A 25,850-nucleotide genomic window follows, 5' to 3' on the forward strand; every position below is an offset into this window, starting at 1 on the left:
GGAGTTTCGAGCCCAATCCACTCTGCATCTATCCTAGGCAGTTTACAAATAGCAATAAATGAAACTGTTTCACAGTAGGAAGGAAGTTTAGTTATACACATTACTTAAATTGAGGAAAAGTTAATTTTAATATGCTTTGCAGGAATTGAAAACAAACTTATAATAATTTGCTTATGTTCACCAAACTGGAAATTGAAATGTTAATATTTGAATTTAAATTTATTTTAATTATTCACTGTATGACTCAAGAAAATCACTAGAAATTATCTATTTAACTTAAAACAAATACATACACAAACCCTTCATAAATATGTTTATTATTCTACTTGTTTTAATTATACAATCTGAATGCCACACTTTTAAAAAAATATTAGGACTACAGAATAAGAAATAAATTTTAAGCTTGTTTGTGCCAACAAGTTAATGGCAATTGGTAATAACTGTGCTGTAGACAAAGCCATTAATGTGATTTTTTAGGATAAAAAATAACTTCTCATAATTTTCTTTCTAATTATAAGGCTGTTTGTCTTACTTAGTATTCTACCAGTTTTATGAAACAAGGAAAGAGGTATATTTTCTTACTTTTCCCTGCCTAATTTTTCCTGGCCTTAATTGTCTTATGTTTTCTGCTTTACGTAGAATGCTATGACCATTTTACATAGGAAATTTGAAATAAAATCATAAAAATTAAGTCCTGAAGCTTTTGAATTACAGATCTTGCCAGGCAGCTAAACTAAAAGAGCTACTCAACAAGTGTAATCTCTTTTTAGGAGACTGCAACTTTAAGCAATTTAAAATGTTATGATGGGCTTAGGTAACAACGATGCTGACTCCTTATTTTTCATTTCTTTTCTGTTAATAGGGTCATTATATCATGGCAGATGCAGGAATGTCATATGTTGTATGAAAAGGAGACTATTTTTCTTGAACAGCATATTTTTATCTGTTCTATTAGTCCTGTGCTTTGTCATCATTTATGACCATCTAATACAACAAGTATCTTCCAATGCTGTCTGCAATTGTGTAAGGCCCTGAACTCATAAATCCAAAGGCTTGCTTTTCATTCTGCACTAGATGAATAGATTCTTACTAACACTGAAAGTAACAAAAATAAGTTTGTACTTATCAAGATCTTTTTATCCAAAATAATAATACAATTAGATAGAAGGTCATTTCTCAGCATTTTTAGCACCACTTTTACTCATGTTGTCACTGTTAATTCACTTTTCCACTCTACTCTCTTCTCCCCAAATTTTGCACAAACCAACCAATTTACTGACTCTGCCAAACAATAATCCTACAGGGTTTCCATGCTTTTATGAGCAGATGATGATTAACACAGTTGGAGCAGTCAGATGCAGATAGTGGAGCCCACTTACAGGCTCCATGTTTCTTAGATCAAGATATGGAAATTCATAAGACAGGAAACACTGCTTTAAACACTGGGAGTTTTACGGCCTAGCCATTTTATGCTGAAATGGGTAAAGCTACTTTCACCCTCTTTTTAGTCTACTCTGTCTGCAACATAAGTCACCGGTCTTTGTCTATAGCAGCTGACCCCACAGAGGCATCACTGGTTATTAAGCAACAAGCCTCAAATATTTTGCAGAAAGAATTTACTGAAGCTTCTATGAACAAGGCCATAAGAACCAGAGACTGTCCCTGACTACACTTATTTTAGGTGACCTATTTCCTTTCCTGATTTAAAACTGAGTCCTACAGAATTAACAGTCAAGGAGTAGGGGTTTGTGGGAAATGGAAAGGGACCAGCAGCTAAGTCAATATTAAATCAACTAGACAACTACCATGTTTCAGATATTACCCTATGAATATCAGAGCTAACAAAAGTAAATAATAAACTCATTGTCATAGAAGTTTACTGTAGATCTCAAAACTCATGCTAATAAAGTCTTAACATCAAAGACCCTTGACAAGCTATCACCATAATAATATCTAATAATAATAATGAAAGCAAACATTCAAATTATACCCTATACCTCTTAAATCTCCAGATCTAGCTACCTTAGGATACAATGCTGAAGCTTAAAAAATATGAAGATGTCACACACTGAATCTGTGGACCAGCACAGAAGAGGGAACCCTGGGAGTCACAGATTGGTGTGCATACGATACAGCCTGTGCTAGGATTGATATTTTTGGCTTCCTAGCTACTCTCACTACTACTACCACCACTGGTACCACCGGAGGTCCTTCCTTGAGGTATTTGACTCTGAATATTGGTGCCTCAGCATGGTAGTCTCCAGGTTCTACTTTTGGTTTTCCTTTTTACATTCTTTCCCTCTGCCTCCTGTTGTGGATTGTTTTTGCTTCAGACTGTATTTTTGGTTCTCAAGCCCACTTTTTCCCTAGATGCTGTGATTCTCCTTCATTCCATGACCCACTCAAAGCCCTCACTGTAGCCCAGATTATTGTCCCAGCTTGCTACCTAACACTGCATGAAAACAGGGAGGCAGACTCCCACCCCGACAGTGATTACAGGAGTTTTGGAATGTTCCAAACATCTCTGATCATCTTAGCAATCATGTATGAATTAGTCAACCAACTTTGATATTTTCGTATATATCATCTAATCTCTTCAACACCTCTGTGAGGGAGGGATATAGCATTATCATTCCTCATTTGTGGATGATGAGACAGGTAAAGAGATGGGATTCTCTGACTTATTTATCCCTTGGATCAGCACATTCCATTTCCTTATAGCTTATGGATATACAGACTTTATTTTAAACTTTCAATTTTATGGTTCCAAAATTATGATTATTTGTCTCTATCATTAATTCTACTCCTTCAAAGTTCCTCCCTAGTGAAAACAACTGGTAGTAGGAGTCTTAAAAAAATATTAAATTAAAAAAAATTATCTACAAAGCATTCCAGTCACAACATTATTACTACTGTAATAATATATTTTTATTTCAGATTTGTAAAATATTAGCTTACCAAGTCAACATACCTTTTTCTTATTATCAGAAATATTTAAAGATACTAAAGACAGATATTAAAATTAGAAAGTACTAGGTAACTAAAATGAAATAGTAGAAACTAAATAGTTGTACAGTGTGGTATGTTCTTTCCTGCACCAACTTTTGATACATTTATTAAACTTGATACAACTCTCACACACATTCTATTAAGGAATGCTAATTTTACAGGTATTATAAGAAACACAAACTCAAAAGGAGACATGCTTTATTGAAATTTATTATTCTCACTGGGAACTCAATAACAATTATTTAAATGAAAAATTAAGTGTTTAAAAATTATAGTATCTTTACTCCTCACACTTCAGATAGAGCCCTAATATCCAGAGTATACAAAGAACTCAAAAAATTAGACAATAAGAGAACAAACAACCCTATCAACAAATGGGCCAAGGACCTGAACAGACACTTCTCAGAGGAGGACATACAATCAATCAACAAGTACATGAAAAAATGCTCACCATCTCTAGCAGTCAGAGAAATGCAAATCAAAACCACCCTAAGATACCATCTCACTCCAGTTAGATTGGCAGCCATTATGAAGTCAAACAACAACAAGTGCTGGCGAGGATGTGGGGAAAAGGGTACACTTGTACATTGCTGGTGGGACTGCAAATTGGTGCAGCCACTTTGGAAAGCAGTATGGAGATTTCTTGGAAAGCTGGGAATGGAGCCACCATTTGACCCACCTATTCCCCTTCTCGGTCTATTCCCTAAAGACCTAAAAAGAGCATGCTACAGGGACACTGCTACATCGATGTTCATAGCAGCACAATTCACAATAGCAAGACTGTGGAACCAACCTAGATGCCCTTCAATAGACGAATGGATAAAAAAAATGTGGCATTTATACACAATGGAGTATTACTCTGCATTAAAAAATGACAAAATCATAGAATTTACAGGGAAATGGATGGCATTAGAGCAGATTATGCTAAGTGAAGCTAGCCAATCCCTAGAAAACAAATGCCAAATGTCTTCTTTGATATAAGGAGAGTAACTAAGAACAGAATAGGGTCGAAGAGCATGAGAAGAAGATCAACATTAAACAGGGATGAGAGGTGGGAGGGAAAGGGAGAGAGAAGGGAAATTGCATGGAAATGGAAGGAGACCCTCAGGGTTATACAAAAGTACATACAAGAGGAAGTGAGGGGAAAGGGAAAAATAATACAAGGGGGACAAATGAATGACAGTAGAGGGGGCAGAGAGAGAAGAGGGGAGGGGAGGGGAGGGGGGATAGTAGAGGATAGGAAAGGCAGCAGAACACAACAGACACTAGTATGGCAATATGTAAATCAATGGATGTGTAACTGATGTGATTCTGCAATCTGTATATGGGGTAAAAATGGGAGCTCATAACCCACTTGAATCAAAGTGTGAAATATGATATATCAAGAACTATGTAATGTTTTGAACAGCCAACAATAAAAAATAAAAAAAGAAAGAAAGAAAAAAAAATAAAAAAAAAAAATAAAAATTATAGTAGTAGTACAACTTCCCCCACTTATCATTGATTCATAACTGGTATGCCTAGGATGTCAGCAAGCTAATTAACTTATAAATAATTCCATTTAAAATGTTTTAAAAAGCCAGATTTCCAAGTCTGGACACATTAGGCTGCTTTGTTTTACTTTTTCTTTTTAACTGTGAAATGTAAAGTTATAGAATATTTTGCACTAAAAACACTTCACTTTAATTTTATAGAACTGGACTGTATTCTACCATATCAATTAAATTTAATCAATTATATCATTTTAATTCCACATAACCTCAGAGAGAATGGATCAGCTTATAAAACTCATACAAATACTAAAGGACTATAAAGGAAATCCACATATCTTAAGGGTTTTGATTTCTGGTGTGAATTTTTTGTTCATCCAAAAAGTATTTTTTTTAAGAACAGTCTCTGAGGGATATAGTATGCTGAGCATTGTAGTATACAGAAAAATGAACAAGAAATAGCTCCCTACCTTCAGAGAGCATGAAACCTGAGAAATATCTTTAATATAAAATTCAAAAAGAGAATATGATATTGCTATAATTGAGGTATAAATGCTAAAAGAATGTTGAAAAATCAAGTCATTTTGATATAGACAGGTGCTGGGTGGGAGACAGCTAGTATATTCCATGGTAATGGAGATTAAATAGGGATAGAAGGGCAAAGACATGGGGAGCTGAATGAGAAGAGCATAGGGAAAAAAAGGACAAACTTGGGAAACCAGGAATGACTCCATGTGGCTACAGAAAGGAGAGAAAAAAAGAGGTTTTAAAAACCAGTTTAGAAAAGTAGGAAATTTAAACTGGCAAGCTTTGTAGAATTTGAGGACAGAGAACCAAAGAAGGTCTAGAGAATAGTAAGCAAGAGACAGCTCTCAGGTTCTGACGCAACTGACAAATTCTACTGTGGTTTGTTTTATATGTGGGAACTATGAGTAAGATTTGGTTTGAAAAAAATGATTACTGAAAACCACCAACCATGATCAAATGTTTTATTTGTAGATTGGGAATCTAAGGCTGAGCAACCATTTGTTTTGATAACCAAGAAGCCATGAGTGAACATTGATGAAAATTACTTCAGTAGAATGTGGCCAAAGGCACCATTAGCAATAAATTAGAAGAAGTTTAAAACAAAGTAATGGTTTAACAGTGGCAAAAAATACTAAAAAACTATTTTGAGATGTAATAGGAAGAGAAATATACAAATTGTATAATATTCAGTAGTCTATAATATTTTTATTAAGACAGTGAATTTGTTGTTTATTACATTCCCCCAAACTAACAGAAAGTTAAAAAAGAAGAAAATTATTTAAAAAAATGTTGAAGGAAGGGTACCTTCAGAGTTTGTTAATTCAGCTATTCAATAACAGAAAAACCAATCATTCCCCTCTACCATCTTTGGCATTATAAGCATGGGTTCTCAAGCTAGCTTCATTCATAGAGACAAAATGGATAAGGCAGCTCAGCTTCCTGTCCCTCTGAAAGTATCCAGAGTTTGAAAGGGAATCCTTTCTTATTGTTTGTCTCTTTGTATAAGAAAAAAAATCTTCCCAAAGTCTCACAAAGACTTCTCTTCGTATCTCACTGGCCAGAAGTGCACTAACTATGCCTAAACCAATCATTAATGCGGCAAAGAAGCTCTTATGGTTGCCTATGGACTAGTCATGATTTACACACTCCCTGGTTGAGGAATAGGATCCATTGCACCTGAATAAGAACATATGAAAAAAGGTGGCTATGTAGACAAAATAAATGGTTCTGTCAGAAAAAGGAAAAGAAAAATAGCTATTGGGTAGGCAGTCCACAATGCCTGCTATATTAAGTTTAATACACATTATTTGATGCCACTGTTGATGGTTATATCATTAGTGCAACATCAGCAACCCATTTCCCTCTTATGAGGAGAAGTGTGCCTATACTTCCTTATATCCAATTTTACCATTTATGGGAAGAAAGAACTATTGATTGCTTTGGAAAAGTACACAAAACAAGAGCTTCTACTTTGAGGCATTCATTGACAGAAGGCTGTGTGAGAGAACAACTGCTTAAAATTCACAATTTCTAAAGAGATTCTATCTTCAAGTTCTTTTACCTGATTTCCCTTTTGTGTATTATCCAATGGAGAATAGTTGTTAAGCTTTTTATGTACAACTGAGACTAAAAGAAGCTACAGATAACGACAGAAGATGCTATTTGTCAAAGGTCTAAAGGAGGAATACAACTAAAAACTACTACACAATTGGGTAAAATATAAAAGTAATTACAAATGAAGAAAAACACTCAAATTTACCTTTATTCAGAGATATCTTTGTTCATATCTCGGTCTCCTTGTCCTGTATCACACAATTAATAATTCTTAACTTTTAACCCAAAAAGGGGGCTATTTTCAATTACAGATTAACAGTTATACTTACAAAGTTTTAATGACATGATTTCATTTCCTTCTAAAATGCAACAAAAATTAATAGTAGCACTATTCAATGACAATTTGAAAAATACATTTTCTTCAGTAATATTAGTCTAATTTACTTGACAGAAAAAAGTATTATGATATAACTTCATAATGAGAATGAGTAGTGGAACCCAGAAAGCTGTCTTTTAAAATATATATCTTTTAGAATAGTTTGTCCAGAGGAAGAAGAATGTGTTATCATAAAAGAAAAATCAGGGCTGGAGTTTCAGCTCAGTGGCAGAGTGCTTGCCTAGCATGTGTAAGGCACTGGGTTTGATTCTCAGCACCACATATAAATAAATAAAAAGCAGGTCCATTGACAACTAAAAAAAAAAAAAAAAAAAGAAGAAGAAGAAGAAGAAGAATCAGAGCAAAGGCCCTTGATAAGTGTACATACAACAGGCCAGGTTCTAGAAAGTTCCACCACATGAAGCTGGCTGGCATTACATTATAACAGTCATTATCAGGGATGCTACTGGGTCTGTTTAGCATCAGAGTCATGAGTTTATATCATGCTATTGTTAGTTTACTTTTAAATAGAAGAGAAATGAATACTTTGGGGACGAGGGGCTGGAAATTTAAAAAGAGATGAGACAAAGAAGAGTTTTAAAAAATTCTTTATAATTAAAAAGGCATGGCCCTCAAGTTATGAGTGAACTTCAGAAGGTTCAGATAAAGGCTGCAAGTTTAAATATGCTGATGAAACTTAATTCCTTTCTGGTCTCACAACTAGACCAAAATTTCCCATTAGAAATGAATGGTTTTATCAGTTTTAGCCAGATGGATCTACCCAGTGAAATTCAGTATTCCTCTCAGAAATATAATGATAGTCTGAGTATATACATGAGATATTAAAGCAAAGACAGCAGAGAAAGAAATTCAACCAAACTGGGTTGAAAAGAAAATGCAAGAGTGTTTGTTTTTGTGTATGTTTTATAGAGACCCTATTCCAGAGAAGTGATCCAGGTCATTTTACACAGCAGAGCTCTCCAACTTTGTATTTCTTATAAAGGTCTAGGAGGATATAAACTATGTTATGTTAGCTAAACCTCATTCATCATTTACTAGAAGGATGTGTATGTACACAGATTACAGTGGACCAAATATAATATGTCAGAGATTAGACTTTGTTAGACATTTAAATAGTGGTATGATCTAGTTCTGCCCTTTGAATTTATGTCAATTTAGAGACCTTTACCTTCTCAGGTTCAATCTCACCTAATCTTGTTAGAGAGCTTTAAAGCAAAGACTACAAATCTCATCAACCAGTGAGCTGGCCAGCGACATATTAGACGCTTTTAGTTTTTTTTCAAAGTCACTCAGAAGTATATCTTCTCAGAAAGCCCCTTCAAACAAAGACTTAAACACCCCTGTCAACCTGTTAAAACAATCAACCAACTAGATTTACCTTGAGGAATAATAATAATAATAATACCACCAATATCTATTTTATAGTATAAATTACTAGTTATTTGGGGGAAAATAGGTTAAATGGCTCTTTTAGAGGTTTTCAATTAAATTTTATTTTTTGTTCAATAAAAATCAAGAGGCAAAGGAAGTAAGAGAGAAGCATAGAAAGAAAGAGAATAAGATGGGGTTTATCGTTATTTATATAAGATAAAACATCATGAAAGATGAGAAGATAAAGTGAGGTTCTATCTTTAGCTCTAAAATGAACACTATATATTAATCAAATCAAATAAAATATATTTCAAGATGAAATAATGTATAAAGTAAGTAAAATGAAGATGTTTAGAATATAGTTGCTACCACAAGTAGTTTATAGTCATGAAGAGTGTAATCACCTTAAAAGTTAACTACAAAGATACACATGGAATTTCAAGACAAAAACAGAAATGTTATCATGAGATTGTGTGTTATTAATCAGCAAATGCGTGGTATTAACAATTAATATAATGCAGTTTAGAATAGGTAGATATTATAGGAAATCTTTTTTGAGAGGGCAGAATGAATCCTACTATACTCTCCAGTCCCTTCTTACCCTCTACCTTCCTCTATTGGAATAATTTTTCCAATGACTAATCACTTAATTCGAAGTCCCTTGACTTCCTTCCATCTTTACTGAGCTTATCACTAACATTCCTTCTTTCTTTAACTCAGAAGCTATATTCCCTTCTAGAAACTTACATTTCCACCTGATCCACTTCCTCTCCATCATCTAAATCATTGTACAGTGGCCTCCCTTATCCATGGTGGCTATATTCCAAACCTCCAGTCAGTAGATACCTAAAACCATAGATTGTACAAAACCCTACATATTCCTCTATTTCCTATACACATATACTTATGATAAAGTTTAATTTATAAATTAAGTACAATAAGAGATTAACTAATGATAGGGATTGGGGTACAGCTCAGTGGTAAAGCATTTGTCATGTGTGAGGCCCTGGGTTTAATCCCTAGTACTGCAACAAATAAATAATAAAATAGGATAACTATAACAACATACTATAATAAATTTTTATGAATATTGTCTCTCAAAATATTTTATTGTACTTTAGTCAACTTTATTCCTGTGATGATGTGAAATGATACCTAAACCACTTTACAGCTTCTCTTTGGCAGGTCTGAATTGCCAGTATCACTACTCTTGTGCTTTAAGGCTATTATTAAGTAAAATAAGGGTTGCTTGAACATAAGCACTGTAATACCATGACAGTCAATCTGATAGCAGAGATGGCTACTTTATAACTAATGGGCCAGTACAGTATACAGCATAGATATGCTGGACAAAGAGGTGATTCATGTTCTGGCTGGGACAGAGAAAGATAGTTAGAGATTTCACCACACTACTTAGAATGGTGTACAATTAAAAACTTATGAATTGTTTGTTTCTAGATTTTTTTCATATAACATTTTTCAACCACTGTTGACTATAGGTAACTGAAACCATGGAAAATGATATTAGGGATAAAGGGTACTATTAGTGATTCTCTTTCTTGTTCTTCTTGAAACTGTCACCTTCAACTGACCTTATTTTACTATTTTTGTTCTTCAGTTTGACCTACATTGCTACTGGCTGCCAGCATTCTGGACTGCAGGGGCTTAGAGTTTCACTGTTGAGCATGTTGATTCTCACTTAATCCCTAATTTCAGTATGTCATCCTTGTTCTCAGTTGCCCTAGGCATTTCTCAGGATTCTATTGTATCTCTGCCTTATTTTCATACAATAGTATCTTACTTGTCAATATCAACTTCCAAAGCTATAGACATTATTATTTCAATTTGGATTGCCAAATTTACATTCTTAGTGTTGATTACTCCAAACTTCAGACTTGCATTTTCAACAGTTATATATGACCACATAGATGATTTTTAGGGTTATCCTATTTCCAAATCATTGTTATCAAAACTACTTGTACTTTGGAATAACCTGGGGGGGTGGGTAACAGATGCATTTATGCTCAGGTTATATTCCTACATATTCTTGTTAATTGGGCATTAAGGTGGCTGTACTAAATGAGTTAATTATCTTCCTTCAAAACTGTTCCTTATCAAAAATGTGTTCAACCTCAGTTAATGCTATTTTAACTGATCATGTTCAATTCCCTAATGTCACTGTTAGCTCCTCTCATCTCTCCATCCCCTAAATGCCAAATTCTATTAATTCTTCTTCCATAATATTGTTCTTATTTGTTTCTTTATATTATTATAGCAACTGCTATAAATCAGCTGCCTTTAGTTATTGTACTAGTTTCCTAATTCATTTTTATGACTTTTGATTCTCCCTCTTTCATCCTACCTTTTCCATCTGTTTTCTGTGGCCAAACTGAATCATTAAAAACATGGTACACTAGTAAAAACAACTCTTCAACCTGGTGTTCAAAGCTGTATGGAATATTGCTCAATGTTTTTCAGGCTTTATCCTCAGTGAGGTCCTCTCCCTTCCCATAAGCACATGAACATTCTATGCTCCAAAAAGCCAAATTTTTCACTGCTCTCCATTCTCTAGATTCCCCTTGTGTTTTCTCTTTTCCATACTTTTGACCATGCTATATCTTCTTCCTGGAATGTTCTCCTCTAATATCTTCCTAGTACCATTTAACTGAATATTGGAGACCTCTGCAAAATCCATCTTCTCATAGGGTGAAAGCTTTCTCAGAGCAAATCAGATTGAAATAATGTTCCCTCCCCAAATTTCCCTATCTCCTCTATTCCTTATTATAGTATTTGTCACATATTATATACATGTGTGTAATTTAGGATTACGTATATGCAATAAAAGTGAAGTTAGCCAACCCCCCAAAAACAAATGCTAAATGTTTTCTCTGATATAAGGAGGCTGACTCATAGTGGGGTAGGGAGGGGAAGCATGGGAGAAATAGATGAATTCTAGATAGGGAAGAGGGGTGGGAGGGAAAGAGAGGGAGCAAAGGATTAGCAAGGGCGGTGGAATGTGATAGACATCATTATCCAAAGTACATGTATGAAGACACGAAAAAAAATATCTCTACTGTTAGGCAGTGTGAAAGGAGAGACATGTTGTCCTGTTCACGGTTATACCATTACAGTGTAAAGACACATTCAATAATTATTAATTTTAATGACAGATTAGAATAGTATAGACAGAATGAGAAAAGCAATTAGCAAAATCAAAGAGAAAAGAAAAGGGAAAACACATTTGGAAGATGATAGATAAACTAGAAGATATATGAAATGAAACACTGACGTGAATATTGACTAAGTTGGAATCACACGAGCTTAAGAGGTTTAGCCTTTATCCTAAACTATCATAAATAGTTTCTCAGAAGACTGTCTCAATACACATGATTATGTAATATGTTTGGAACCTAGGTTTTTTCATCAGGAAAGTGATGAATTTTAAGAGTTAGGACTGCTAGAATTCTTGGAACAAATGAATGAGACAAACCAGGTAAAAACCTTAGCATGAAACTGTACCACAGTAAGTCTGCTGTAAATGCTAACCCCATTAATAAAATGTTACATAAACACAGACACAGACACAGACACACACACACACACACACACACACACACACAGCTTATATAATAATATCTAAGATGTCAAAGAAAAGGAAGTTTTTCTGGCTTTGTTTTCCAGAGCTTGAGAAAGGAATGAATAAAAGGGAAGAGACCCATGAAAACACTAATGTCCATGAAATTCCTTGAGCAGCCTTTGGAATTCAGACCTCTAAATGACAGGTGAGGCAATGGTTTTTAGCTTCTACTACTTTTCACTAGATACACATTTTCTTCTTTTATCTTTCTCCTTCTGTTCCTTCTCACTTCTCTTTTTCTCTTTCATTGGTTAGCCTCTTCTTTAGGCTTCTTTTATCCTTCTCCCCCTTCTCACTCAGTGAAGTCCCTGGCTTTGATTAGTCCTGCAGGGGCAATACTAAATGAGTATTGGTCTCTGCATCCTATCTGAGTATAAAGATGAGAAGCCATTGCCCCAACTCAATGCAAAATGGTCTAGACGTCATAGTGAGGTGGGGCCTTGAACTCTGTCCCAACAGGATTTCCCATCTATTTCCTAAGAAACATTAACCTTCAGTTAGCCACAATGAGGGATAAGACTGGGAATGTTATGGACCTGATGGAAAAGAGCACTCCAGTACATTGGAAAAATATCTGTCTTTGGTAGTATCATAAACACATAAATAGCCATTATCTTCCAAGTGAAATCTAAAGAGAAGGATAAAACAAAATGTGGACATCTCTATGCCTCTTGACTTCACTGGACAGAAGAGATACTCTGAGTGTGAGAATACTTAAACAAGTGTTTGGAGTATTCAAAGTGTTGAGTGAAGGTGTGTGTACAGTTGCCATTTTAAAAGAAGTCCTAGGTGACTCAATAAATACAAGAGCCAGAGCAAACTAATTCCTATAGCAGGCAAGGTTCTCCCTGGCTCAGCCTGGGGCCCCTACCAGAAACAACACACTCCAATAAAAAGTGTGAATCACACAACAAGGTAATTGTTTCATGCTTTCAAAGGATTAACTTATTAATTTTAAGGCATTTTTAGAAGACATTCTCATCTTGATTTTTTTTTTGTGCTTAAATACTTATAGGTTTTTTTTAAAGTTGACATCCACTGTAGATCAAAAATCCCTCTAATGTGCTGATTATGTTATCTTCCAAATAGAAAAAGTGGAATATAAAACATGAATTCTGCTAGTAAAAGATGGCTGCTTTGCAAAAATCTATGTTTGTATCAAATACCATACATTTTTGTAATTCTATATTACAGAGTCAGAGATTAGACATCCTTAGACAAAATAAGAAAAGAAAAATGAAACAACCTATATACCTCAGTGACATTTCCCTGTGTTGATCAGAGTCACCAAAGAATTTCACTTCCAGATTCTTGCTGAGCCAAATGATTCCATTATCAAAGACACCAGCAATTGAAGTACAGTGTGGAAAAACAAAATAAGCTATGGTCTTATACACCATATAGACCATGATAAGGCTGACCACTAGCTATCCTTTGACGTACTATTTTTAATTTTTATGGGTATATCCACTCATACAGTCAATAACATACAAATTTAAGTACCTCAAAGATATTAGAGAAAATATTTTTTACTTGATTCTATCACAAATTTAGTAACCATATTGATCTTCAAAGAAGTAATTCAGTTTTGTTTCTGTCTTTCAAAAAACACTTTTGAAGAATTCTGCCCTTCCTATAACAGCAACAAAAAAAGACTGTCAAAAATTCCACAGTGGAAGAAAGAGCTCTGCCTATGTACTGCAAATCAGGACTATGATTATATAGTTCAGTAGAAAAGGAACTGGATCAGATATGGGCTTTTAGGAAGAATTCTGAACAGAAGAGATGGAATTGGTAATGCATTTACTACTCATTTGCTTGCATCAAGAACTCCATTCCATTTCAATCTGCCAACATCCTAATTAAGATGATCTGAATCTTAGGTGATCTATTATTCTAGATCCAAGATAGCCCAAACTACGTTAGACAAGATGTTACACTGTGTGCTTACATTGAAATGATAAGGCCACTGAGCAGAAAAGCATGTCTTCTCTCGTGTCTGGCTTGGCACTGGACAAAGTCTCTGTCAGCACTCAATAAATAACAGGCAGGCCTTTGCCTATTGTCTTTCTCTCTACTAGTTTAGGCAAGATTTAATTTTATTAATTCATTTCAGATTCTTTTTGACAACATATACCTGTACTTTTATTTACATGGGTGGGAGAGAAAAAAGTGTACCAAGTATATTTTTATGCACGTGTGCATCAGTGTATGCAGAACTAACAACATATAAATGCAAATTCCCATTCAGTGTCTTAATACTGCTTGTGAAAAGCCTATATTAAAGACTATGCCCACTATATAAGCTCCTGAGCCAGCACAGAAAAGAACGTAGCCTCTTCTTTAGGCTTCTTTTATCCTTCTTCCCCTTCTCAAAAAATTATCAAAGCCTTGAAAAGACTCAGGATCAAACGACTCTAGACAATAATGTCTACTTGAACTATTACTGGTGAGGCACAATCTAATATAGGGAAAGCATCTTGTAAATGTGCTCTCAAAATCAGCTCTTTTATAGCCCTTCATTTAAAAAAATGTACCCATAAAATATTAGCATAATGTATTATGCTAAATGGGTTAAGACAGTCACCTGGTAAACAAACATACAAAAACACGTGTTAATGCTGGATGTCCCTTCACTTGACATATCAAGAAAGGTCAGGTTGTCGGTGATAAGCCCAAGTCAAAGGCCATGCAGATGCCCATCTCACCAATACCTAAAACTGTCATTTGTAGGTCTGAGCAAACATACTTAAAAAATGTCTGTAAACTTACTTTCCTGCTATTGTTGAACAGATATCATTGATGACCTTCAGAGTCTGATATCCATTTCCAAAGGATGATGACTTCAATCTAAGAGCCTCAAAGAAGACAGATAAAATAAGCACAATCCTAGAGTTCAAAGCAGCTAACCCTCTGTCTCCTTTTATTAAGGAAATGAAGATGCTAGTTGGGACCCAGGATAGGTCACCCTTATAGAAGCTGTAAAGTTTTCTGAATTTATAATAAAATCTTCAAATATTCCTTGTTCTGGAAACTTATCTGTTTCCTTAAAACGGACAAAGGAACCATTGTTGCCTGCTTTCAGTGATGCAAAGTTTGATAAGTCATGTGGGGAAATCCTGGCCTGGATTCTAAGACATCTGTAAAGATGCATGCTTTATAGGAGAAAAGTAAAGACACAGGAAAAGAATGTTTTAAAGGAGGTTATGTGAAAAATCTGTAAATGCTTGCTTTTTTCAGGATTTTTGTTTCATGCCTTGAAAGGTCAAAAAATAATATAGCCTTTGCAGGACATTGGATATTCACTGTGTTTTGAAATCCCTCCAGCTATGTACACCATTAAAAGATTTAACATTCAGAAAGCCTAGTTTAAGGAGATAAACTTTTACCAATCTAGCTAAAATAAAATACATAATTATAAGCATATTTTCAATTTTAGGATGTGAGTACCGAAGCTCTATTTCTACAACTGTTAAATTCTGTTCTCTATTTCCATGTATAAAAGATCTCACCGTCCTGGGAAAACACTTTTTTAAAAAATGAAATACAACAAATAAGGTATGCTGCCAAGTCCTGGGGGAGAAGTTTCCCAGAGTCTTTGAATTTCCTCCTATCCTCCTTCTTTACAAGATTTCTAAGACCAAGTCCTTTTCTGCAGTCTCTCAAACAAGGTAAAAAAGAAAAATACCCCCTAGATATATTCCTTAGATTTTCTATTATGCTTCTCAAGCTCCCAGTAGCTTCTGAAGTAAACCTAAGATGAATTCTGGAGTTATTTTTATTATGTTTTAATTTCAGTTCCTCCTTTAGGTCTAAGATGAAATAGATGATCATAACTGCTGTACTTAGAGATGCATTTCATGGCACAATTTGTACATGACCTGTGCAAGGTCACATCATGGAAAGGGGACTGACATTATAGATAAGAAGCCAAATCCTGATTTTAGTCTTAAAGAACTTCAGTGTAAACTTTTAAATTTGTACTATTTGGTGTGATATGGGAAGAAATTTTTCTTTTTTAACAGTGTGTGTGTGTATATACCTATATATTCAATATGGAAAGCTCACTCTGGCTTGGATTGTGTTGATTATTGTTTGAATCAACAATCATTAAAAATCTTTTTTTTTTTTTTTGGTCATGTTGTGAGGCTCAGTGCAGAGTATGGCAAGCCAGCCTAACCATCATCTATGACACCGTCCTGGGTTCTGGACATAACATATATTTTTATACTTGTAGGTTTTATACAAGCTCTTTTTTTTGCCTATTATTTTCACCTTAGCAAAAACTCTTTCTACCCTTCAAAACATCAACTCCTCTGCAAATCTTTCCTCAATATCCTCAGAAAAGGTTAGTTATTTCCTTCTCTGTGTACTCACAGCCCTTTGTACCAGTTTTACCAGATATATTATAATTATCCGCTTACTTTCTCCATCACTAGAATATAAAGTCTTGTATATTATATTTCCCTTATTTAGGATTTACTATATGCAAGGTTCTGCTTTAAGTACATTAGGAATGTCAGCTCTTTTCAATTTGAGTGACAACCTTTTGAGGTGAATATTATCACTACCTCTATTTTACAAATGAGGAACCTGAGACATAAAGAAGTAACTTCCCCCAAGGACACCCAAATAGTAAATGCCAGTCATTGAACCCAGGCAGTTTGACTTCACAGTTTGAGCCTCTCTATCACTGTGATAGAGACTAAGAGAGGCAGTTCATAAACATTAAACAAAGAATGATCATTCTGATTTCTCCATAGTTTCCTAAGCTTAAGTTGAGAAATATATTTTTGTCTTAAATTGATTCTACATTCACCCTTCAATATGTATGTGTTTATTTAAACAGAGAAAAATTATCCCAGACTAGGAAAGAGAGAAGTAGTTGGGAGGTTGAAGGCCTAGAGTTCTGCTGGCTTTTCCATGTCAAAGTCTCAAAACTCTCAGTGCCTCCCTCAGGTTCCACATCCATAGATGCCTAGAAAAAGCTTATTCTTGTATCTGCTTTTAGCTACACTACATTGTGCAGATAATGTGACATTAAAATGCTTCAGAACAAAACTGCTATCAATAAGAAAAAAGTATATTATTCTTTGTAAACTGATATGACTCCAGGCATTTTCACTTTTGGAATGATTCAAATAAATTTCATATTATTGTGGTTATTGTTTAAAGAAGTGAGGCACCCAAATCATTAAAAACCAGATGTATTTATTTTCCCTCCTTATATTTGAATTCATATCTTAATAAATCTCCTGAGTTCAGTATCACCTATTTACCCTTTAAAGCATATTAATATTTATATTTTACATGTATTCTTTATTTTCTGGTTTACAATAATTCTTGCCAAGTGTAGAGATTTGGAAAATTGAAAGATATTTAAAAATATATCAAAAAATATATAACTGCATATTATAGGTCTCTTCTGATCTATTTATTTATTTATTTTTGTGTGCCAGGTATTGAACTCAGGGGCACTCAACCACTGCCCTCTTTATTTTGAGACAAGGTCTCACTAAGTTGCTGAGACTGTCTTTGAACTTATGATCCTCCTGCCTCAGCCTCCCAAGCTGTTGGTATTACAGGCATGTGTCACCACACCAGGTACTGTCTTCCAATTTTTAAAAATTTCTTCTAAAACATTTTTAATAACTATGTAAATCTTTCATTAGAATAATATATAGTATAAATTAAACATTCCCAGTTTTGAAAACATTTCAGCTGATACTAAACTGTTCATAATTATAAGTAACAATGCAACAAACCTTCTTTCTTTTTCATGTTGTGTGTAGTTCTGCAGGAAAATGGCCTTCTTACAGCCTATTTCAGTGGTTTTCTGGGAGCCAGTTGAAATGCAATTCATGGGCCCCTCTCGGAGGGTCTGATTTGGTCTGAGGAGGGGTGTGGGCAAGCAGTCACTCTTTTTGAGAAATGCTAACATCATCTCTATTGTGAAAATACTTTTCTCTAGGTTATATTCTTCATTCTCAATACCTCCCTATAAAATGAGCTGATTTAGAACTGTCTATTTCAAACTGACTCTGTTGATTGGGGTTCTCTATTGTCAAAAAGTGATTTTATGAATTTAGGTGATTTTGCCATCTCAGGAGTTCCAGGTTGGCATATCCATCACCCTGCTCTCACTCGACCCACTCCATTGGTCACTACATCCAGAACAGGTTTTTATACACCTCAACTGGGTGTCATTTCCTTGATTTCTTCAAAACCCTCCCCTTACCTGATAACGAAACACCCAGCTTCCCCTAACTCCTCCTTCTGTAAACACACAGATGTCACTTTCTCAGAGAAGCCCTCTCTGATGCCCTGATCTAAATCACTTCTCCCACCCCAATCTCTTATCAAAGCATGTATTATGACATTAGAGTCTGTCTCTCCAACTTCACCGTAAGTTCCATGAGTTAGGCCCTGAGTCATCCCTAATGCCTGGCACCACAGTTGGCCTTGAGCAATACCAGTGAAAGAAAATGTGCTAGGTGCTAACAAACATGGACTCTAGGATTAAAAGGTACAGATTCAAATCCTAGTCTTGCTATTTAGTAGCTATATGTCCTCTAGCAAATTGCTTAACCTCTTTGTACCTCCATTTTCTCCCCTGGGGATTATAGTAGAACTGTGTTATACAATTCTGTTGAGATGATGAAATAAGAGAATATAGAATATAAAATATTGTCTTGCACACAGAATGTACCTAATATAGGACAGCCCTTAAAGAATAAGTACTCAGTATCCTTTCTGTTAAATAAATAAAACACAACCGAGTTTTCAGTTGTATCCTTTTTCATCTTCCTTCTTCCCATTCCCATCCCCACAAAGCCAAAGCTTTGCACAATTTCTCCCTGTAGCCTGCTCCTTAAAATAACTCCAAGTTTGCTGAATACACTCTCCATTCCACGTTATTAGTTGCAGCTTTGATCCTTTCATCACATCACTTCCTAAAGTATGTGCTCATGTGCCAAGCCACCTCTCTTCCTTCCTTCAAGTATTTCCTGAAATGTGACCTCCTCCATGGAGCCTTCTTAAAGTAAAACTGAGCTCATCATTCCATCCTCTGTTTCCAACAAATAAGCTAAAGGTTGTGGTTTGAGGTTCCAAAGCTGTAAATCGCCTGAGCTTTTCACTGGCTGCATGGGTCTCAGCATTGCAGGGATGATTTTGGTTTTTCCTCTGTCTGCATTTAAGAATTTGAGTCTAACAGGGCAAAGTGCTTGTTTAACTTGGTCTGTATACATTTAGCACAATGCCAATCCACATGGATACTGAAGAACTGTGATTTGATAATTATTTACTTGCTTTGTCCATGCCAGGAAAAGAAACCAGGAACTCTTAAATCTGTTTCCTCCTTGTTATGATATGTTTCAATGTGAAGTCTCTTAGGAAACACAGATACAAAAGTAAGGCAAAACTATAGAAAAATATCAAATGAATAAAATTATTTTCCACATTGTGAGTCCAAAGATATCATTAGAACAGTAGCACTCTGTACTGAAAGGTGTCTCATTTAAAGTTCAGTTGCATACGCTGCATGGGTTATTTTGTAAATATAAAATGGATAACCAAAACATGTCAATACTCATTTTTAAAATACTTGTTGTATTCGGTGCATGCACCATTATAGAGAACTTACACTCAGAGCAAAAAGATTTGTAGCAAAGCATATGACCTTCTTCCCACTACAATGACCATCCCCTAATTAGGCAATGCATCTGATAGTCATTAACAGGAATGAGATAATGAATCACTTTCTCTCTTCTTTGTTAATTTGCTGTAACCAAGCGGCTAATGGATGTCAGAGCTGAGTGATTGCACTGATTATAGTGATTTATAGTTGCAACAAAACAATTTAAAACCATTCTGATTATTCATGTTAAAGATGCTTTATGTTTTGTTTACTAAATGTTTTATGTCCCCTTTTCTCCCACCCCTAAAGTACTGTCCCCCTCCTAACCTGCCACTTTTTACAAAAAGACCTCTTCCTGTAAAACTTGAAAGTTGTAGGCTTTTCCCCCTCCTTTTTTTCATTGTTTTAAACCAAGCCACTTCGTTTTGTTTATATATAGAGAGATAGATATATAAAGTTTACCCACTAGACACGAAAAGCCTTAGGGGTGGAAAGAAAACTTCAGTGGTGCATAGTTCAAAAGAAGACAGAAATGAGAGGAAATAAGGCAAACTTCAAGCCACTTACCTTGGGGCTTCCAGTCCCTTCCTCATCCTCCACAGACACATCAGTAGCCAGTATCTCTGCTTTGATGGTATCCAGAGCTCTGAGAATCCAGCTGTGTTGCCGTTTGATTTGCCTCTGCAACTCCTTCCATTGACTTGCAATCATCCGCAGCATGTCCTTCAGTCCTTCTCCAAAAAGAGAGGAAAGCACAAGTTGGGAATCTGATTAAATCTTTACCCATTATTATTTTTTTATGTAGTAAATTAGGTGGCTATTTCAAATGCTATACATGTTTTTAAATGACCTTGCCATCACCTGCCACATTAGCACTTGTCACTCAGAAAAGAGAGTGGCAATTTTTGAAACAATATATAAGGATAAAAAATAGAATAACCACATGCTTTGGAAACAGACTTAGATTCAGCTATTGACTGAAAAAAAAAAGGCATGTGGAACAAAAATCACAATGCATAAAGATTATTAACACTATAGTTTCTCATTCAAATGAAAGGGCCTGTGTATCTGTGTAGGGGCATTATAATGATCAGAAAGATGTATTGAAATAGGTAAAGTTAATTCAATGAGAAATACAGTAAATGGGCCGGAAGTAAAACAGCAGTCTTTAACACATCCGATTAATGCTGTGCTTTTCCTATTTAGCTGTAGTAAGCTCAAAGAGCCAAACTGTAACTCATCCTGTCTTATGATCCTCTACTACCAGGATAAGTATAGCAAATGATGACAAAATGACTTTTTATTTGTAATCTGTTCCTCTTAAATACATTAATACTGGGCTAAGAATTGGTTGAAGGCCCAAAATCCTGCTAATGCAAAGACCAGCAAAGAACACAAAATGTTCATATGTGTGAATTGGCTGGGAAATAATCAGATACCTCTAGACTGCCTGCCTTATATCTGTAATGATATCTATAAGCACCCTAACGCATATGCATTGTAACTATATGTACAATTCTCATTCATTATCTTAATGTTATTTCCAGAAGCACCTACATCAAAAAGCATGTCAATGTGAAGTTTTCAAGAATGTGATTTCAATTGAAGCTCAGGCGAACAGCAAGCCCAAAATAAAATGAACAGACCATTTGGAGGCAGTATTTCATCTTATAAGTATCACAGCATTGTATGCAGTATATGAAACATTTATAAATCTTGAAGGTCAATCTGATAATGTAAATATTAATAATACATAAGGAAGTGAATATATGCAGTAATTTACAGCAATGCTTCTTCATTCTTAATAGTCTGGAGACATAAAGACTTGCAATATTTCAGGAGGATTTACCTGCTTTGTGGGATGCAATAAGCTCAAGAAGTTGGTGTCCTTCCTCCTCCACAGCTTCCTTGAGAGCACAATGGCTGTCTACATTCAACTTGAAACTCTGCAAAGAAAAATATGAGCATCAAACACTGGAAAGACAGTTGCACATAAAACATCCATACAAAATTACTTGCTTCTTTTTATCAAGAACCACACAGCCCAATTTACCCAATAGACAAACTAATTTGCAATACTAAAAGCTATTGATATTTGGGATCTGGGCTCAAAATGTTTTCATTAGATTAGCAGAGTGCATCTGTTTGGAAACAGCTGACAAATCTAGAAATTCATTAGGCTTTTATGAAAAGTCACATCCCGTAGGCTATATCAAGAAGTAGCAGTGTTCTATAAAATACACTGAATTTCTACTCACATATATGAGCTCTTTTCTTCATTTTTTAAAAATAAATGTTGGTGATAGACCTATTTATGAAACCATAAAAATTGGCAGCAGGAAATATATTAGACTTATGTGTGCATATATAAATTCATTAATACAGTAGGGTTTGATTCAACTGTTCCTCAGATATTTCAAAACCACAGAACATGGAGGTGAATTTAGGTGCCATACTGAGGAGTCAAATGCTTTTCAAATCTTTGATTTTTAAAAGTTTATTCTTTACAATATGACACTGCTTTGTAAATAAATATATTAAGCACATCAGGGGCATTTTCCCTTCATTACAGTCATCTAAAAGACAGAAACTGCTCTCAAGAGTAATTTCTTGCAGGAAGGCTTCCTTAATACCTCTGCAGAGTTAATTATTCCTTTTTTATCTGCTCCTGATACCTGCTTCTACTGTAGAATTTATCATACAGTATATGGGTTTATTTCTATCTTTGTCTACCAAATTATAAGTAACATGAAAATTGCCACTTTCACATATATCTCCATTCCTATCACATACAAGGTGTTCGATAGTTGTTTGCAAGCATAGTAAACATCTGTTGAACTTGATCAATAATACTCTCTAAAGAGGAAGGTTTATACTTAAATATTAAGGGCTGGGGATGTAGCTCAGTGGTACAATGCTTGTCCAGCATGTTTGAAGCCCTGGGTTCGATCCCCAGCACTACAAAAAATAATAAATAAAATATTTTAAGAAACACAAATGGATTGCCAAATATTTCTCTACCTCTGGAATGGTCATAAAACATTTCATCCACAGGAAGTTCAAGAGAGTATAATCACAGTAACCAATTTGTTGAATCAATGATTAGTCTTCAGGGTGAAAATTCATTCCTTGACTTGACTAATTGGAACAAGCATAGATTTGAAATAACTGTGTGCCAAATTTTGGCTTCTTCATGAGAGGGCTCCAAAATATACAACTGTTTAGTTCTCACAAACATTCATTGAATAACAGTGTATATACTGCATTGTACTTGGTATAAAGAATATTTGACAGAAGTTCAAAATGATCCAGTCCAGGTTGGAATATGTTTCAGATTGAAAAGGTAAACAACCATAAATTGTGAAATTAGGTATTCATCCAGTCACCACTTAGAAACCACCACTGTGACTGCTATGGACACTAGGCCAGGCAATAGAGATTTGGGTAGTATAAAGCATGACCTCAGGCATCAAAGTGCCACAGCAGGTGTTGCTAGGAAAACAAAGCGCAGCCTGAGTCAACTTGGATGCTTAATGGTGACTTTGGGCTCTCCCTTTCACCATGGTGAAAACGGTATTTTTAAAAAGTACAGAAGAGGGGCTAGGGTTGTGGCTCAGTGGTAGAGTGCTTGCCTTGCATGTATGAGGCCATAGGTTCGATCCTTAGCACCACATATAAATAAATAGATAGATAGATAGATAGATAGATAGATAGATAGATACATTGTGTCCATCTACAGCTAAAAATTATTTTTTTTAAAAAAGTGCAGAAGACAGCAAGAATGATCAAAAGAACCTGGAAATGAAGGATAGAGACATGCAGATCAGGCCTTGAAGTATAAAAATAAGAATTTTGACTAAAAAAATTCAAAAGTTAAGAATCAACTTTCATCTGACTTTCTGTTGTAAGATACAGTGATATATCAGCCAAATATGACAAAAAGTAACAATATTAACTTTACCAAAAGGGTATTCACCATTCCTTGTATTGGTCTTTCAGCTGCCAGCATTTGAATGAATAAAATAAAATAAGTCAATGTATAGGAAGCCTAGTGTTTCTGGTCAATGTAAATAATATTATATCTGTGAAAAATTAAATATTTATTATTATACAGTCAAAACATGGCTGTATTACTTCTTGCCACTGCCATGAAAATCATCAATGCTATAGCAATGCCATGAAGAATAAATAATGTGTATGTTGCAGAAAGAAGGAACAGGGAAAATAGAAATACCTAAGATCAACTGAAAAGCACCAGAGTTTAGGGGGGAACCTATTCTAGAAATTTCTTCATAACTGTAAAGTTGGCTTAATGCTCTCTATAATTGACTGTTTACTTACAATAGATTTGTGTTGAATGATTGGTGAGCACGAGCTTTTGAAGGGGTATGTCAAGCCTATGTCATAGAGCAAAAGAGAACCTTAGGACCTCTAAGCAGACTGGATAATTCGATATAATTGAAGCCAAGAGTATAGAACAGATACAGCTGGATCTGGCTGTGTTTCAAGATGATGTGGAAGCATTTGATTAGGAAATTGGAAAAGATGAGATATTCATTATTAGGAAAAAGAGAGTCTGATAAGCTTGACGCTGTATAAAAAAACCATCTAACATAACTATTACCCAAATGGTACAATATTGCTTGATTTTTCAGGTGCACCCATTAACTATTAATATAAACTAAGAAATTCACAATAGGCCTCTGAGAAAGCAGCCAAGTAGATACATTAACAAAATTGTCAATGAAATTTCTGGCTGCTAAAGGATTCTGTAATAAGCTCTCATATTTTGCCCCTACCTCTTCCTTAGAGAAGGAAGCGGAGATAAACATGCTTTCTTTTCCTAAATTTGATATTTGGACACATTTCCATTCTTGGGTTACTAACACATTTCCTCAGAAACGACATATGGTGTATATTCTTTCTGCAACATCTATACCACTCCCTAAAAATGTGGGGCATTCTCTGGAGACTTGATTTACAGTAAGAACATTGCCACAGGCAGGTACCATGGTCCTCTGTCACTGATTATATGAAATTCCATAAATATGAGTAATCTGTGTCCTAGGGGACACCAAATCTTTTTCAGTGTCTTTAAAGCAGCATGTAACTGAATGACTAGAAGAGAAAAACTAGAAAACTAGAAAAATTCAATGGCAGAAACAAATATTAGATTATCCAAAAGATGATACATCGGAGGTTAACCAATGGGCATTTACATTACTATAATTTCTGGCATGACCAGCTTATATAGATCTTGGATGTACTACTTCTTGGCAGGAGCCACATTCAGGTATGCCCACTGATTATACTTTGTAGGGTCTCCTACAAAGCAGATAAAATAACACATCTAATCCTATTACATGCATTTTTTTTCTTTTTTGTAACCAGGGATTAAACTCAGGAGTACTGAACCACTGAGCCACATCCCCAGCTCTATTTTTGTATTTTATTAGAGACAGGGTCTTGCTGAGTTGTGTAGGGCCTCGCTAATTTGCTGAGGCTGGTTTTGAACTCAGAATCCTCCTGCCTCAGCCTCCCAAACCGCTGAGATTACAGGCATGTTCCACAGCACAGAGCTTACGTACATATTTCTGAATGGCACTGTTTGATGGGAATGTGATGGTCACACAGACAGACATGAATTAAAACTAAGGGTATGTACACCTTAATGGAAATGAAACAATAACAAAACACAAAGAATGGTTACTTATGAAGAATCATAAGAATAGACATGGATTTTCTGGAAATGGTAGGAATAATCACAAAGGTTTAAACATCCTATCTAAGTGGTCCCATCTTAGCAGCATCACATCATAAACACAGACTTTCAATTCCCCTATGGAATACTGTTAATATCTGCCAGATCCAGAGTTGTACAAGTCTTGTAATGATTGTGAACAGAGAAGACAGGAAGACAGACTGAGTCTTTCTGACCTAATTTTATATTTTTAAGGCAGATATTCACACAATAAATATTTATTGAGCAGCCTCTGTCAGGTCTACAGATATAAAAGTTAGCAATAATAAAGATAATAAAGTTGGTAATCCTGGTCTTCAAGCAGCTTACAGTCTAGTCTAGTGGGGAAGAGATTAGCACAAGTATCTTTTATACAACCCAGCGCAGAATAAATGTGTAATTAGGATTTGGTGTATAATATAGACTGATGGAGTCTTAAGCAAACTGAACAATAATGTGCCTTGTTCGATGAGATTTGAGTGTGT

The 25,850-nt window shown here is 35.1% G+C and overlaps 1 protein-coding gene and 1 long non-coding RNA gene across 2 annotated transcripts in view; both read right to left on the reverse strand.

Annotated features, from left to right (window-relative positions):
• Nucleotides 1-25,850, reverse strand: part of Akap6 (A-kinase anchoring protein 6) — a 516,193-nt gene that overhangs the window by 194,127 nt on the left and 296,216 nt on the right. The window contains exons 7-8 of the mRNA XM_048798442.1: nucleotides 21,475-21,571; nucleotides 20,193-20,356 (exon numbers count right to left, since the gene is read on the reverse strand). Coding sequence (XP_048654399.1) covers nucleotides 20,193-20,356; nucleotides 21,475-21,571 — 261 coding nt within the window. The remainder of the gene's footprint in view (nucleotides 1-20,192; nucleotides 20,357-21,474; nucleotides 21,572-25,850) is intronic.
• On the reverse strand, nucleotides 2,287-20,183 carry LOC125615254. The gene is made up of 3 exons (XR_007345821.1): nucleotides 15,437-20,183; nucleotides 12,868-12,870; nucleotides 2,287-2,301 (listed from the first exon to the last, which is right to left on the reverse strand). It is a non-coding gene; the product is annotated as an uncharacterized LOC125615254 (long non-coding RNA).

This window comes from Marmota marmota, unplaced genomic scaffold (assembly GCF_001458135.2).
Source record: "Marmota marmota marmota unplaced genomic scaffold, marMar, whole genome shotgun sequence".
Taxonomy (NCBI): Eukaryota; Metazoa; Chordata; class Mammalia; order Rodentia; family Sciuridae; genus Marmota; species Marmota marmota.